Source organism: Salarias fasciatus, chromosome 19 (assembly GCF_902148845.1).
Source record: "Salarias fasciatus chromosome 19, fSalaFa1.1, whole genome shotgun sequence".
NCBI lineage: Eukaryota > Metazoa > Chordata > Actinopteri > Blenniiformes > Blenniidae > Salarias > Salarias fasciatus.
The window spans coordinates 22,260,302-22,275,177 of NC_043763.1; the positions used below are offsets into that span (position 1 = coordinate 22,260,302).

General features: G+C 40.0%; 1 protein-coding gene across 1 annotated transcript; it reads left to right on the top strand.

Annotated features, from left to right (window-relative positions):
* The first annotated feature begins 830 nt into the window (after positions 1 to 830).
* On the top strand, positions 831 to 13,377 carry LOC115407186 (uncharacterized). The gene is made up of 9 exons (XM_030117534.1): positions 831 to 891; positions 963 to 1,279; positions 3,877 to 3,966; positions 8,301 to 8,452; positions 8,915 to 8,967; positions 11,858 to 12,208; positions 12,288 to 12,305; positions 12,394 to 12,500; positions 13,192 to 13,377. The coding sequence occupies exons 1-9, from the start codon at positions 840 to 842 to the stop codon at positions 13,210 to 13,212; spliced, it is 1,161 nt and encodes a 386-aa protein (XP_029973394.1). The 5' UTR covers positions 831 to 839; the 3' UTR covers positions 13,213 to 13,377.
* Positions 13,378 to 14,876: the final 1,499 nt, after the last annotated feature.

The window sequence follows — 14,876 nt, forward strand, 5'->3', positions numbered from 1 at the left end:
TGGAGACACCACTCTGAAGCTCATCGGACAACTGAACTATAAAGTCCACATAATGGAGAAGCAGTATGAGAGAGACTTCAATCTGTCAGGAGATCTGAGCGGGACTGGAGAGATGAAGGGCTTTCTTACTCTCACACATTTGAAGCAGGAGCACAGTGCAGTTTATTACTGTGCAGCTCGAGAAACACAGCAACACAAAGTCCCGTCACAACTTGACAAAAACTGTATCGTCTTAAGTCATCTGAGGTTTTCAGGGAGGAATGAAGTGAGACGCTCTCACACCTGTGTTGTGGTTGGAGTTTTGTGTTGCACCAGGTCAGAACTGACTAATGTACTGAGACATCCTGTTGATGTTCACATTGGAATTTATGGCTCAGAAGGGTTCATGCAACTGGACCTGTGGGAAGCACAGGAGTCGTTTCTGGGGAACAATATTTTCTGACGGACTATTTTGATTACGGGAGAGTTTAATGAAACATAAGTTAATGTTTATGTTTAATGTCATGATGTGTATTGTATGTATTATCAATCAGCAATGTTGGTCACTGTGTCGAAATTGCTATGTTGTTAAACATTACATATTTACATTTCCTTAAAATCAGTGACAAAAACTGTCCATCAGAAATCACATTCTGTGTCAGGGTGTTTCTGCAATGAGGATGCAAAATATTACTTCAAAAAATATTTGGGTATTTGTAACCTGTTACTTCCACCAATGTCACTGCATCTCTGTTGTCATGTGGCGTCTTCGTCACTTCCTTGTGCTTTGTGTGTTTTTCCCCTTTGTGGGTTCAGGTCAATCTTCATTGCAGTTTCCTGTTTCACTCAGTTTCATCTGCATGAGAGGAAGAACCAGAATGATGCTTTTCCTGGTTTTCTACCATCTCATAGGTACTGCTCATCTGAATCCATGAATCATATTTAAAGACTGTTTTGGTACTGAGGTTTGTCTGTGTCTGCAGGTTTCTCTCTGGAGGTCCAGGTCCATCAGTCCCCCTCCGATCTCATCTTAAATCCAGGTGTTGATGTCCAGATGATATGCAGCCATGAACAGAGCGACAGCAGAGTGATGCTGTGGTACCAGAGGCTGCCCTCACACACGGCGCTCACACTCGTTGGACATGGATACGGTCAATTTGATGACGAGAGCGTGGAGAAGGCGTTCAAGAAGCATTTCCAGCTGTATGGAGATTTGAATACAGGAAAACCCAATGGTACCCTTTCCATTCGAGATGTCAAACTGCTGGAACACACTGCTACATATTTCTGTGCAGTCGGGGTATCACATTACCTCAAACATCCGCGCTCTCTGTACAAAAACTCCTCCCAGCCTCGCCCCTCCTCATCCCCCCTCTGAATCTGGGGCAGAAAGTCAAACAATCTCCAACAATCACATCAGGTTTTCTGGTTTTACTGACTTTCTAACTTGTCATCTCATTTTTTTATTCATTTTTACAGACACATGATGACACCAGAGATGTCCAAATTGCTGAAAATAAGATACAATTTAGGTTCAATAGAATCTGGGGTGTTCTTAGATTAAACTCGTATGAAAAAGAGGCCGTTCTTATACACCTCAGTATTACCGACAGGAAACCACCAAGATCTCCTCAGAACGGTTTCAGCACTGTGCAGAATCTACACTAATGAAAATAATAAGAACAGAAATAAATTAACACAAAGCAAAAAAAAAAAAAAAAAAAGCAAGTAAGAGCGAGAATAAATACAGTCAAATCCTGAATAGATAAGGTTTGACTTAACTGAATCGAGTGCCTCAGCAAGTTTGTTCCTCAGGAACGAAAATCTGCTTTTCACTCTGAAACACTGAGGAAAGACCTGAAGACCTGAAGGGTCTGGATGCTTCACACTGTTCACGAAGGGAAATCCAGCACAAACAAGTCAAGCTCATCTGTTCTGGATGAACTGCTATGAGTGTTGTGAGTCTTTGAGACCACAATTCCAAGGCCTTGGTCTTAGTGGTGTGTATCGCCTAGTATCTGGCGATACGATTCGTATCACGATTCATGGGTCACGATTCGATATATCCCGATACCAATGTTCATGACGATTATTGCGATACTTTAGGAACAATTAATTTGTAAATTAGTAGTACTTCATGAGAAAACTTGTATGAAACACATTTTATTTATCCCAAATGCAACAGAAGTACTCAAGCAACTATATTTAACAGCAAACAAGTTGCAGGCTACTTTTTCATTTAAACAGTAAATGAAAAATAAAAGCTACATACACCTTCAATAATGTAACATGTTTTGAGAAAATAAAGTGCCATCATTGTAAAACCTTGAATTGAATTGAATTGAAATTCCTTTATTTGTCCCACAGGGGGAAATTGCAATGTTAAGCAGCACAGAGAAAAGAAAGAAACAGAAAAGAAATGCAAAATGTGAGAATTTACAAGGTCCAACCATACATAGAAAAATTAACTATAAATTTAGGATAAATATAATTAAATAACAGATACAAACTAAATGACATAATTTAAATATAAGTTTCAGACAGATATAAAGAAATAAGATATACACTAACAGATATAAATCAAATGTAAATTAAATATACATTTAAGAGAGAACACATATGTAAACTATAATATTAATGACAGACATGAGTTACATAGTATTTAAATATACATATAGGACAGACATATGTACAATATTATAGAAAAATGTGAGAGACATGAAAAGACAAATACACAGGAGTGTCATTTAGAACAGTGTGTGGTGTTTGGACTGGTTGGAGCAGTGCTGGCTGTAGAATCTGATGGCAGCAGGGAGGAAGGACCTGCTGAGGAGGCAACGCTCCTTCTCACACCTGGGGGGACGCAGCCTGTCCCTCACACCGCTGTCCAGAGCCCTCAGGGTGTCCTGCATGGGGACATCCTGCTCAAATGCATGTGGGTTGGTGGTATTTCCGCGGTATTTGACTTTTGCAAAGCACATTTTACAAATGGCGTGGCTCTTATCTGTCCCTCCGTCCTTGTTGTAAAAGCCAAAGTGCGTCCAGATTCCGGCTTTATAAATATTCCTCGGAGCGTCTCCCACTTCCTCCGCCACGGGAGACTGTCGTGTGATCCAATTACCGCGAGACGGTAGTGTAAAGAAACCACCCGGGAGAGCTCTCGCGAGATGCTGTTCTTCCTCTGGCGGACTGGAGGCTCTGCAAAGCTCTTGGTGTGGTGTGCTGCCAACTAGTGGCCAGGAGTAAAAGTGCAGCACATAAAAAGACGCTGCAATGGATATTTGCCGGGTAAATACATAATTAAAAATCGATATGGACGTATTTTGAATCGATGCGAGAATCCCGTGACATCATATCGTGATATATCACCGAATCGATTTTTTTAAACACCCCTACTTGGTCTCGACTCGGTCTCAGGTTAGGTGGTCTTGACTGGAACACTGGCTTCTACAAAATTAAACCTAAACTCAGAGGCTGACCTCAGAGGGGGCAGGTCTCAGCCTCACATTGATTCCTCTCCACTGTTTCCTCCTTCTTCTTTCTTACTTCACTAAGTGTGGTGAGTCAGTTCATCACATTTCAACATGAAGCCATCCCATCTCCTCATCACTGTACTCTCTGCGCTCTGGATTAAAGGTATTTATTCAGTCTTTGTTTTTGAGCCACAAACTACAATCTGAATTGTCATTTCCCAGCAATTTCACTGTAATTCAACAAATTTTCTCCATACACTGCTCAAAGTGTCTCTTTTTTCTTCATCTCTATACAGGAGTTTACCTCAACAAAGAAAGCCAAGTGTCGCAGGAGCCAAGACAATTATTCTGTAAACCAGGCAGTGAAGCCAGCCTCACTTTCTCTCATAAAATCTCAAGCTATGACACAATTCTGTGGTATCAGCGCCCGCGGGGGGACACGTCACTGAAGCTGGTGGCCTACATCTACTCTAAGATTTTTAATGTGGAGAAGCCGTTTGAAGGACACTTCAACGTGAGTGGAGACGGAGAGAAAGAGGCTCATCTTCACCTGCTCAGCCTCAAACATTCAGAAGACACTGGTGAATATTTTGGTGCTGCAAGAATGCACAATGATCAGAAACACTGACTCTACTGTACAAAAACAAGAGAACCAGCTGGAAGATAACCACACATCGACAGGAAACTCCAAACCCAGACAGCACAGGATCAAAGCAGGTTTACTACCGTTAACTATTACTTTTCAACAACAGGGGTTTTTTCTTCCATCAACTCAAAATATAACTCACAATCGACACCTGGATCAGAGAGATGAAAATACAACATTAAGTGAAATACTATATCCTCTTTGATATCGTCTCCACTATGAACACGAAAGTGAAGCAACAAGTTACAAAAAGTAACATTTTCACTGGCTGTGTTGTAACGGCGCCATCTGCAGTTCAGAAATCAAACTAAATACAGAGATTTGTTCTGGCTTTGGGTCCAGTTCCACCCTGGATCTGGGTACATACTCCCTGTATTACATATTATTAGGAAACACTCCATTCATCCCCACTGTTAAGCAGATGATTCACAAATCTATGAAACCAAATGATACTGATCAACTAGTTCAAGTAGAAATTTGGCTAGAAGACATTAAAGTTGGAATGAGTCGTAATTTCCTGGTTCTGAACTCAGATTCAACAAGAGAAATGATCTACACATCTCATGATTCTGACTAACTGACATGAAGAGAGAGTGGAAACCCCCACCAACTCCCCTGACATGTTTCTGCCTCACCACAGAGATGATCGGCTCAGATTAAAAGATGCTCAGGTGTCAGCACGGCTCGTTTTCTCGAGTTCAGATTATTTTTCTTTCCACAGTTTTGTTTCCACATGCATCAAGGCTCCAGTTTTATTCTGTGCCAAGATTGACGAGATCAAGAAATCAAAAGGTTATAACACACTGACCTCTGCTGGATATGCTGAGGATTACATATATATTTCTTTCATAGAATAAATGAAGTTAAAGTTCAATATGAACATCCAATTATCCAACTAATCTATTCAACTTGCTAATATTGCTGTAATTAATTAGTAATTTAGAGTATTTATTACAATTCATATCACGTGAACCACTTTTAAGATACATAACTAGATGAACACTTCATAGAATATTACGTTCGCATTTTTTTTTTTTTTTAATTTTCTTCAAAACCAATAATTGTTTTGCTTGAAGAAGACATTAAATCAAACAGTGGAGTCAATCTTTCACTGGAGAGAACTGATCGATTTAGACAGTTTTCACTGAAGAAAATTAAATTTGACAGCGTAATGCCAATAACTTCAATGAAACAATGTTTTCAGTGTCAAATAAGGTAAAGTGAAACATTAAAGTGAAACAGCTACAGGCTGATGTTTATGATTTTTACTTTGACAATTTGCCTAAACTGAACGCTGCCATCCATTTTTTTCCCACTTTTTCTTTAAGTAAAGAACTGGTTTTCATTGAAAGTAACAGTGAAGGTTTGTTGATGGGTTGATAACCTCAAATAAAACATTATAATTTAATCATTCATCAGGATCATTAACTGAAATCTATCTGCCATTAAACACATAATACATCCATTAACTGTCTGATCAAACATCAATAACTAATCAATAGGGGTGGGACGAGACACAAATTTCACGGGACGAGATGTCTCGCGAGATTGAGTCCACGAGATCGAGACGACACGAGACGGCGGGGGGGGTTTGGTGCTGAGGTTGTGGGGGGGCAGCGCGGTACTCACATGCAGCGTCGGAGCATGGAGTGTCGGGTCGGAGTGCCCCTTGTACGGCCACGTTGCCCTCCGCTCTACACTGCGCCCTCGGCGGCCGCCTCGTTCCCCTATTCCCATTCAAACCGCGGCGCACAGACGACGCCATGACTGCATTTGCACTTCATGCCACTAGGTGCGCTGTTTGCATGTTCAACCTTATTTTACACAGACACCACAGAGGAAGAAGGGCGCCGCAGCCGCTGCAGGCTCTCTCTGCATGCTGTTCGAAAAAGAGTGTGAGCCGGTAAGACGTGGTAAAATGTGCATTGATGCGATGCACCGTTTTTTCAATAAAAGAGAAGAACTGAACGACCGTTTCCGCACATTTTCTTTACGTCGTATCAATTAAACTGTATCACAAGTAGTTTGTGGACTCAAAAGACCAAGATTCCTTGCAGATAGAACATGCGCAGAACAGTATTTCATGTCCTTTTCGACCGGATTTTTAAATATGAATATGAGCATATTCAGGGTTTTGCACGTGTTTATATGGCTGTGCGCCTTGTAATGTATCATTCCGTCAATATTCCAGTTAATAAAGAGTTTTTGCCTTTATATAAACGTACTTAATCTCGCGGCATTGCGATCTCGCGAGATCTCGTGACACGAGATCTCGTCCCATCCCTACTAATCAACACAATAAGTTATGCCCAGTGTTGAATCCAAGCCAATTAAATGAATCAGATTATGCTCCTGATGTGTAGAAAATCACATCAATCCACATTTTTTCGTCGGCGTTCATGTAACACGAAAATCTGATCGCTCAGTCAAACTAACAAAATGTTGACGTACAAACTCAGTGAAAGACACTGAAATAAAAACAAGAACAGAGCCTGCTATTGCTCTGCTGTATAAGTTTAAGTCAGTAAAATATATTAACCTTTCAATTTAAAGTTTAAAGCTTTTCTTTGTTGTGGGGCACAGTATACGTGGTGAAAATGTTGATATGTTTGGAAAAACAACAATGAATATAATACAGTGACACAAATATTGACACCTTCTGGTGCAAAATACAGTAAAATGTCCAAAAAAACATGTTTTTATGAATTCACTATGAAAACACAACTAAGGTTAAATCTATTTTGCTTGTCATGACCTCAGGGTCTCAGTGTTGTGTCGGCTTATCTTTAGAAATTTGTTCAAAAATCGCTGCTTCCTTTAAAGTTTGAGCAGATTTCTTGGTGGTCTGACTGACTGGACTGAAGCCTCTTGAGGGTCAGTTTTGGTCCACAGGCCTCATGTTTGGCACCCCTGATATTAAAGTTTCCAATAAACCAAGTCTGTTCCAGAACTCCTGGAGGAAAATCCTCACAGCTCGTAAAGCTCATGGAGAACATGCAAACAGCAGTTTGAGGCTGTGTTCACACCGAATTGAGTCGAGCCAGGACCCCTTTTGGGAAGTGTGAATTTGTAAATCAGCCTCCTCATAAATAACTGAATCGTGTTCTCACCGGCGTCGAACCGAAGGGGTGTCAAACCAGACAGAAGCAAGTCGGGTGCCGGAAGGAAACGCGATACTTGTTCCAAAATAAGTGACTTCAAAATAAAAACTGTGTCGTGTTTTTGCCTTAATAATCTATTTTTTACTTCTTCTGGTAGAACACAGAACAAACAGCATGATGTAGTTATTATACGCTTCAGAAGAATGAACGGTTTTGTACCTCGTCACTGCAGGAAAGTCAAACAGCTCCAAAATTGCACAAAACAGCTCTCTGACCAGAGCGGCTGTGTTGCCAGATTGGACGGGTTTCCGCCAAATCAAACTTCTTTTTTGAACACGTCAGACGGGTTGATGAAACGATTATGTGTTTATGAAGTGTTTTTTTTAATTATACAAATACGGTTTTAACGTGCATTTTCAACCGAGATGGCAGTTTGGGCTGCTTTCTATTGAGTTAAACGGGTTTATGGCACCAGATCGACATATCTGGCAACCTCCTCCAGCGGACTGCAGAGACACCGCAGACGGTGCTGCGGTGATTCCGTTCTGCAGACGCAACGCAGCCAGAAGAACGGTTGTTCTGTTGTACATGATTTTTCTGCAGACCATACAAATCGCCGACTTTCAGAAGGAAGCACAGACTCTCTGCCATGCTCGACGTGCGCGCTCAGAATAACAGTCCGTGTTGTGCGTTACGGAAGCCTCACACGGACAAAAGTGTGGCAAACGAGGAAAGCGAGCTGGACCCGGGGAGCGACCGTGTTCTCACCGCATGCAGATCGAGCCGGTGCCGACCTCGGACCTCCTCCTCGAGGCGGCCCTGGCTGGACCCACAAGTAGGTCGCTCCAACGTGAAAAACGTGTTCACACTGTCGCTACCGGCTCCACCACGTCATTTATGTCGAGCCAAATGCTTTGGTGTGAACACAGCCAGAGACACCGAAAGCTTTCACCGGTAGCATCATCAGCCACGTAGATCTGAGACTGGAGCTGTCTGATTGGATGAAAAGCTGTGACCAGCAGAGGCGTCACTTCCGCCGGCAAGCAAACAAACAAACACAAACAAAGCGCACTTTTCTTTTCTTAGCAGTCACAGAAATAGCAGCGGCGAGGCGGCGGCCCCGGTCGGGCCTCCGTCAGCTCCAGCTGCACAGCAGCTCTCAGATGGAGGCTGAGATATGGAGGCAGGAGGGAGGAGGCAGAGGAAAACACTGGCAGGTTTTTGTGTGATGTTTTTTCACCGTGGGGACAGGGGGCCACGGTGATACAACCCCATAGAGCCGCCGTACAAAAACCTCCTGCCATTGAAACACACTGTGGAGACGGCGACGTGCGGCATGGGGCACTTGTTAGGAGGATGGAGGGAACCTCTGGAGTCAAAAACACAGTTCAGATACTGAAATGTCACTGAAAGGACCTCTGATAATCAAGCTCAGACTTAAAGTTTAAATCATCTTCTTCTTGTGGATTTCAAACGTGTTTAAAGGAAATCGTTCTGAAGAGTTTGACGACTGGATTCACTCAATGTGACTCTGGAAGTGAAGCTTACTTCGGAAGTGGAACAAAACTCACTGTTCTGGGTAAGTTTAACCTCTCACCACTTCTCGTCTCCACTGAACTTCACATTGTAGAAATGTGGATGTTGAAGTGGAGGAAAAATGTGTAATCAGGAGGAATGATGAATATGATGAATATTAGAGTGAGAGTGAACACTGTGAGCTACACTGAACCAGCGTACTTTGGAAAAGGAACCAGACTCACAGTTCTAGGTAAATATCTCACTTTAATACTGAGTTCAGTTTAGGCTTCAGGATTAGTCGTAAACATGATATATCATGTTACACTTTACAAAAAAAGTATGAAATTTTTTTTTAAAGGTGAAAAAGCATCACGATAATGTTATAAATGTCACTTTATATTCAATAATGCACTTTGAAGATAGTTGTAGTATTTAGTGAAGATTTTCTCAAGTTAATTCTCAAGGAAAGAGTTTCACGATGGGTGTTGTTGCACTGTGACAACCTCAACGAAGCGTACTTCGGCCAAGGAACAAAACTGACCGTTTTAGGTAAATATCTTGATTTGATTCTATAACTAATGAGGATCAGCAGCAAACATATTCCAATGACAATTCCTGCACAAAAATAACTCTTTCATGTATTCTTTCATTAAGACATTGCTTTAAACGTGAGTAAAACAGCTGATTTTAGGTTCAGAATTGAAGAATGAATGAAAGAAATAAAAGATTTGTTAGATCAGAGGTGCGTTAAACTGATTAAAGTCAGAGGTCTTTAATATTTATCGAAAGAGAACAGTTGTGATTTAAAACAACGCATGCTAAATAGTTGTAATGATCACAGCTGAAATAGAAGAAAAGGCTTGAAATGTTCCAGTTTGTGTGCGATGAGAGCAGAAAAGGGCGAAGTTGTCGCGTTAAAGCAGTTTTCTGCAGCAATCAGAAACACTGTGACTCTGGTTCTTACGAAGCTTACTTCGGTGGAGGAACAAAGCTCACCGTTTTAGGTAAGGATCAAAAATGACAACTTTCTCTGGGTCTTAATCTAATCAGAGTTCTGATTAATAAAGTAGCTGCGCTCAGGCTGTTAGCTCGCTCGGGGATTTTTGTTGTGGGGCTGAAGCTCTGTGCCAACTATGAAGCTTATTTCGGTCAAGGGACAAAACTGACTGTTCTCGGTAAGTAAGACGCCACAACTGACTCTCTGGAACCCATCAGTGAAAGTTATGAGTTACAGCTTGGAAAAACATAGACTGTAATAAGTAACCAGTAAAAGAAAAGGAATTGGACTGAATTAAAAGAACATTTAAGACTCGAGGAAAAAGAGGAGTGAGACATTCGATCAAATCGTGACGGAGACCGTGTCAAAGTGTTCATATCCAGAGTGTTTTAATGAAATTCAGATCCTTAAAATGCACAATCAGTTCAACTAAGTGCTAAAATAACATCTAGAGGGACAAAAAGTGAATTCTAGAGTGTTTATATTGCACATGTGTGGTTTACTGTGGTTTTTAAAAAATGCAATAATTAGAAAAAGACATTACCAGGGCGACATCTCCAGCAGCTGTAAAGGATCTGAGGCTTGTTTTGAAGTCCAAACATGACTGTTTCAAGTAAGAAATAACTTAAAACAACAACACATTCAGGCTCATGATCCAGGTGTTTCTAAAAAGCTTGATTATCTTTTGAAAAGTTGAGGGTTTTTTTTTTTTAAAGCATTTTTAAACCAAAGAATTGTCCTGAATCTGACCACAGGTCAATAAAATGGAAAAATATCCAATCTTATTGAAATTCTATAATATCAGATGTTGTATTTTTAACTGAGTGTGTAAACAAATAAATAAAACCATCATCTGGATGAAATTATGGAAAGAGATGAAGCTACACTGGATCCTAGCAGATGCAGTCATACTGTGAAGGTAAAACAGCTAAAAAAATGTCAGGATTAAAAAAAAGAATACTCATATTATCATAAAGAACTGCATGAATCAATGTCAAAAGTGTAAAAATGAGAAGAAAAAACTTCAGTCAACAGTGAGCAGATGTTAGATGTAAGATGTTTTTGAAAAAAGAAAAAAAAACGTGAGAAACAAGCAGGAGGTGGTTTTTGGACCAGTGGAAAGCCTCTGTGCTCCAGCAGCGAGGCTTACTTTGGAGCTGGAACAAAACTCACAGTTTTAGGTAAGAAAACTCAAACTAAAGCCGCTTGAAGAAGCTTCGTTGTGTGTGAAAACATTCTGAAAAGACGAATATTGAAGCATCAGAGGTGTCGCAGTTTGTGTCAGCCTAAGAAAATCCATTCTGCATCCACCGTGAGAAGCTGAATTGAATTGAATAGATCTTCTCAGGACTAAACTCAAAATTTAGAGTGAAGATATCACAAGCTGAAAGCTTCAATAGTTTTTACTGCAGCTGTGAATCAGTGTGAACAACTACAACCCGGCTTACTTTGGCAGCGGCACCAAACTCACAGTTCTGGGTAAGAAAGATAACAAAATAATTCACATTTTGTCTTTGTTTTCAAAAAGGTAACTGCAGAAAAAAAGTGAAATTCTAAGTTTTGTTGCAGAAAATGTAAACATAATTTAATTCCCACTGAAAATATTTTAAAATTCGTTTGTGCACTGTGGGAAGGATAAAACAGTCTGATTTATGTAAAATACTTTCATAAAGGACTCTTTAGTGAGTGTTTGAGAATTGACTTTGAATTAACTAAGACTTCATAAAGCTAGTTCTAGTGGAAAAAGAGTTTTATTTTGAGTATTTCCATACAGGTATGACCTTTACAAAGTAAAATGACTACATTGAAGGTTTTGGTGAAAAAAGCATCACGTTAATGTCAGAAATGTCACTCTCGAGCTCAAACTAAACAAGTTCAAATTAATTTCAGAAAAGTAGTTTAACTATTTTTTTTCTCCACTGTGACTTTTAAACACTTGGGAAAAATGTAAATCGTAGCTTTGAAGATCGTTTCAGTATTGAGTGAAGACTTGTTAATTCTCGAGGAAAGAGTTTCATGATGGGTATTTTTTTAACTGTGACAGCCTCAATGAAGCGTACTTTGGAAAAAGAGCAAAACTGACAGTTTCAGTGAAATATCGAAGAACAACATGATTGTTTTTCTTTCCTCTCTGTCCTCACAGATTCAGCACTTGATGTAACTCCTCCAACAGTCAAAATATTGAAACCTTCACCGTACCAGGGAGAAAAAAGGAAGACTCTGGTTTGTGTGGCGTCAGATTTCTACCCAGACCACGTCAGCGTGATCTGGAAGGTCAACGACGAGGAGCGCCGATATGATGTGGTGACGGACAGCGAGGCCACGTGGGGCAATAGTTCAGCCAAGTGGGGCAATGGCTCATACACGATCACCAGCAGGCTCACCGTGCCCGCCAAAGAATGGCACAACCGTGCCAAAAAATTCACCTGTGAGGTCCATTTCTTCGACGGAAAAGAGACCATCCCATACCCTGAAACCATATACGGGGTCAAAGGTCAGCTGCTGCTTGAAGCAACATAATCTGAATGCTCACATCATTTCCTTTCTAAACTCTGTTTTCTTTTTCCATCCAGGTGACGATAGACCCAGACGTAAGCACATCCTTCAAATGATTATCACTTTAAACAGTGCAACTGAATCAGAAAATAAGTCGTTCATGTCTTAAATTTGTTTTTGCAGAAAAATACTTGAAGATCACTCAAAGTGCCAAACTGACCTACGGCGCTTTGATAGCGAAGGGCTTCATCTACGGAGCCTTTGTGCTGTTTCTGCTGTGGAAACTTCAGGTTTGTCCAAAAGAGGCAGCGTGTGTGCGTGTGTGTGTGTGTGTTAACAAACTAAATCCACGTTTTCGATTAAGTTTTTCAAATACATATTTAAAGAAATGGAACCAAAAATGAAATATTTCATTTTTAAAAATATCACTGCTTTGTATTTCACACTATTCAATGGCAATGTTAACATTAAACAAGTAGTCGTAGTTCCTGTTAGAGCCAAAGGCATCAAAATATAACTTTATTTCTTTACAATAGTCTACATGAAGTTGTGAAACACATTTCAGTTAATTTTAGTTAGACTGGTAAAATAATAACCTTTAATTTTTAACTTTAAAGTTTCACTTTGTTTGTGGACATGATGAAAGATCTATATTAAAAAGAAATACGACTGAACATAAAGCAATTTAATGATACTTTCTGGTGTGAAATACAGAGAAATGAAAAAAAAAATTGTGAACGTTGCTGCATCCTGCAGCGTAGCTTTGAGCTCGGTTCTCGTTATGTTCTGTCTGCTATTAAGAAATTTAAAAATCACCGTTTGGACTTCAACCCAGCGTTGACTAAAATCCAGGACTCAACATTAGAAATGAACATATTTTACGGCGACGACACATTACAGGATATAAAAAAAAAAAAAAGAGTTTTGAATAAGACGTGAGATAAAGGTTGTGATATAAAGTTTCCCTTCTGTCTGTTGCAGAGATCAAGTGGAAAGCAGTGAAGTAAAAACCAACAGGAGTTCTTTCTCTCTCTAAAAATATTGCTCAGTTACTTTTCAATCTTACACTCTTGCAATGTGTTTCAGTTCTATCTGCTTTTCTGTGTTTTCTTAAATGCTTCTTTACTTGATTTGTCTTTAAATAAAAGAAGATTTTGGTAAATTCTGGCTTTGGTTTTTACTCCAGTACTTAAGATCAAGCCTCTTTACTCAACTGAAATTAGTGATTTAAAATTATTTAATTGGTGAAAAGTGACTATGTTGCAGTAGCGTCACCTCTCCTTTCTCATGTCAAATCACTTTTTCCAGAGATGGAGTCATCTTATTTGTACATTTTCTGAGAAGTCAGTTTCTTTATATCTGCTCGGAAAGCTTCACTGGGCTTATTTAAAGTAAATCCACCATTTCACTTCACACAAGCGTGTCTCCAGCCTGCATTGTGCAGGAAGCCGTCTTGTTGTGTGTGCACAGAAAGAGGTCAAAGCGGTTGTTTGTGCAGTGAAACTCTGCGGAGGAGTGAAGAGCGACAGCGGGGGAGAGGATGTGGTCGGCAGCTTCTGCTCAGAGATGAGAAAACGACCTTCAGCTTCACCACAGCCTCACTGAATGCACCTGCACCTCCTCTGCTCTGCACCTCCGAGCACAAACAGCTGGAAAACTCTCATTTCTATGTCAACCGAAGCTGCAAATAAGTGTCTGCACAGGAAGTGACAACCGTGTTCACTCTGCAAAAATGTGGTTTGACTTTAGACTGCAGCAAATAAAGAAATGAAGACATTTTTCTTTTAACTACAATCTGTGGGGTTCATTCTCTCAATGCAAAAGATGCATCTCCTTGCAGAACATATTCAAACCACACAGCATCATCAACATCAGCCGTGTCAAATTCATGGTACATCGGGGCCAAATACAGCACAATCTGATCTCAAGTAAAATAACAGTAAAATAATATAACTCACACCCTTTTCAGTCAAGATGGGCAATTGATTGCAGTTATGATCACAAAAATCCATATTCTCTACCATGTTACACATTCACCCATGTAAACCCTGGAGCTCTTAATTCTGAGTAAAGAGCAAAGAGAATTGCTGGAAATTAAGATAACTGAACTGAAGAACATGCATTTAATCATATCCACCAGATATTAAATGAAGTTTTTAAATATGTATGGAATAAATAAAATGGATAATGGCTTAAATTATGGCTGCTCATTCTATTGCAAATGTGAATCAATGCTCTGCAAATTCAGAAAAATAGAGATTACAATTTCAGAAAACTGATCAACTAATTAGGACAGTCCTGGTAACCACATGTTCTGGAAGCTGCAGATTCACTCATTTGATGGGCAAAAAGAAAGAAAAAAAAACAGTCACCATTACTGAATTTAGAGGCAAAAGAAAGACTATTGGAAATCCCAAGGCACAAATCATGATGCATCTTCTAGACTGTTGACATGTTCATTTAATACCGCATACGCCTTGTTCAAATGTGGTTCTTCCTTGAAGTACAAACTGTTTAGGATATCTAGTTGCAAGCCAAAAAAGGTAGATGGAGGGTGTCAAACACATTTTACTTCAGGAGTCACAAATAGCTGTATTTCACTTTGAGTGAGCCGGATGGGTAAAGAAAAAAAAAAGGGTGCCATAATTAACAGCCGCTATATATAT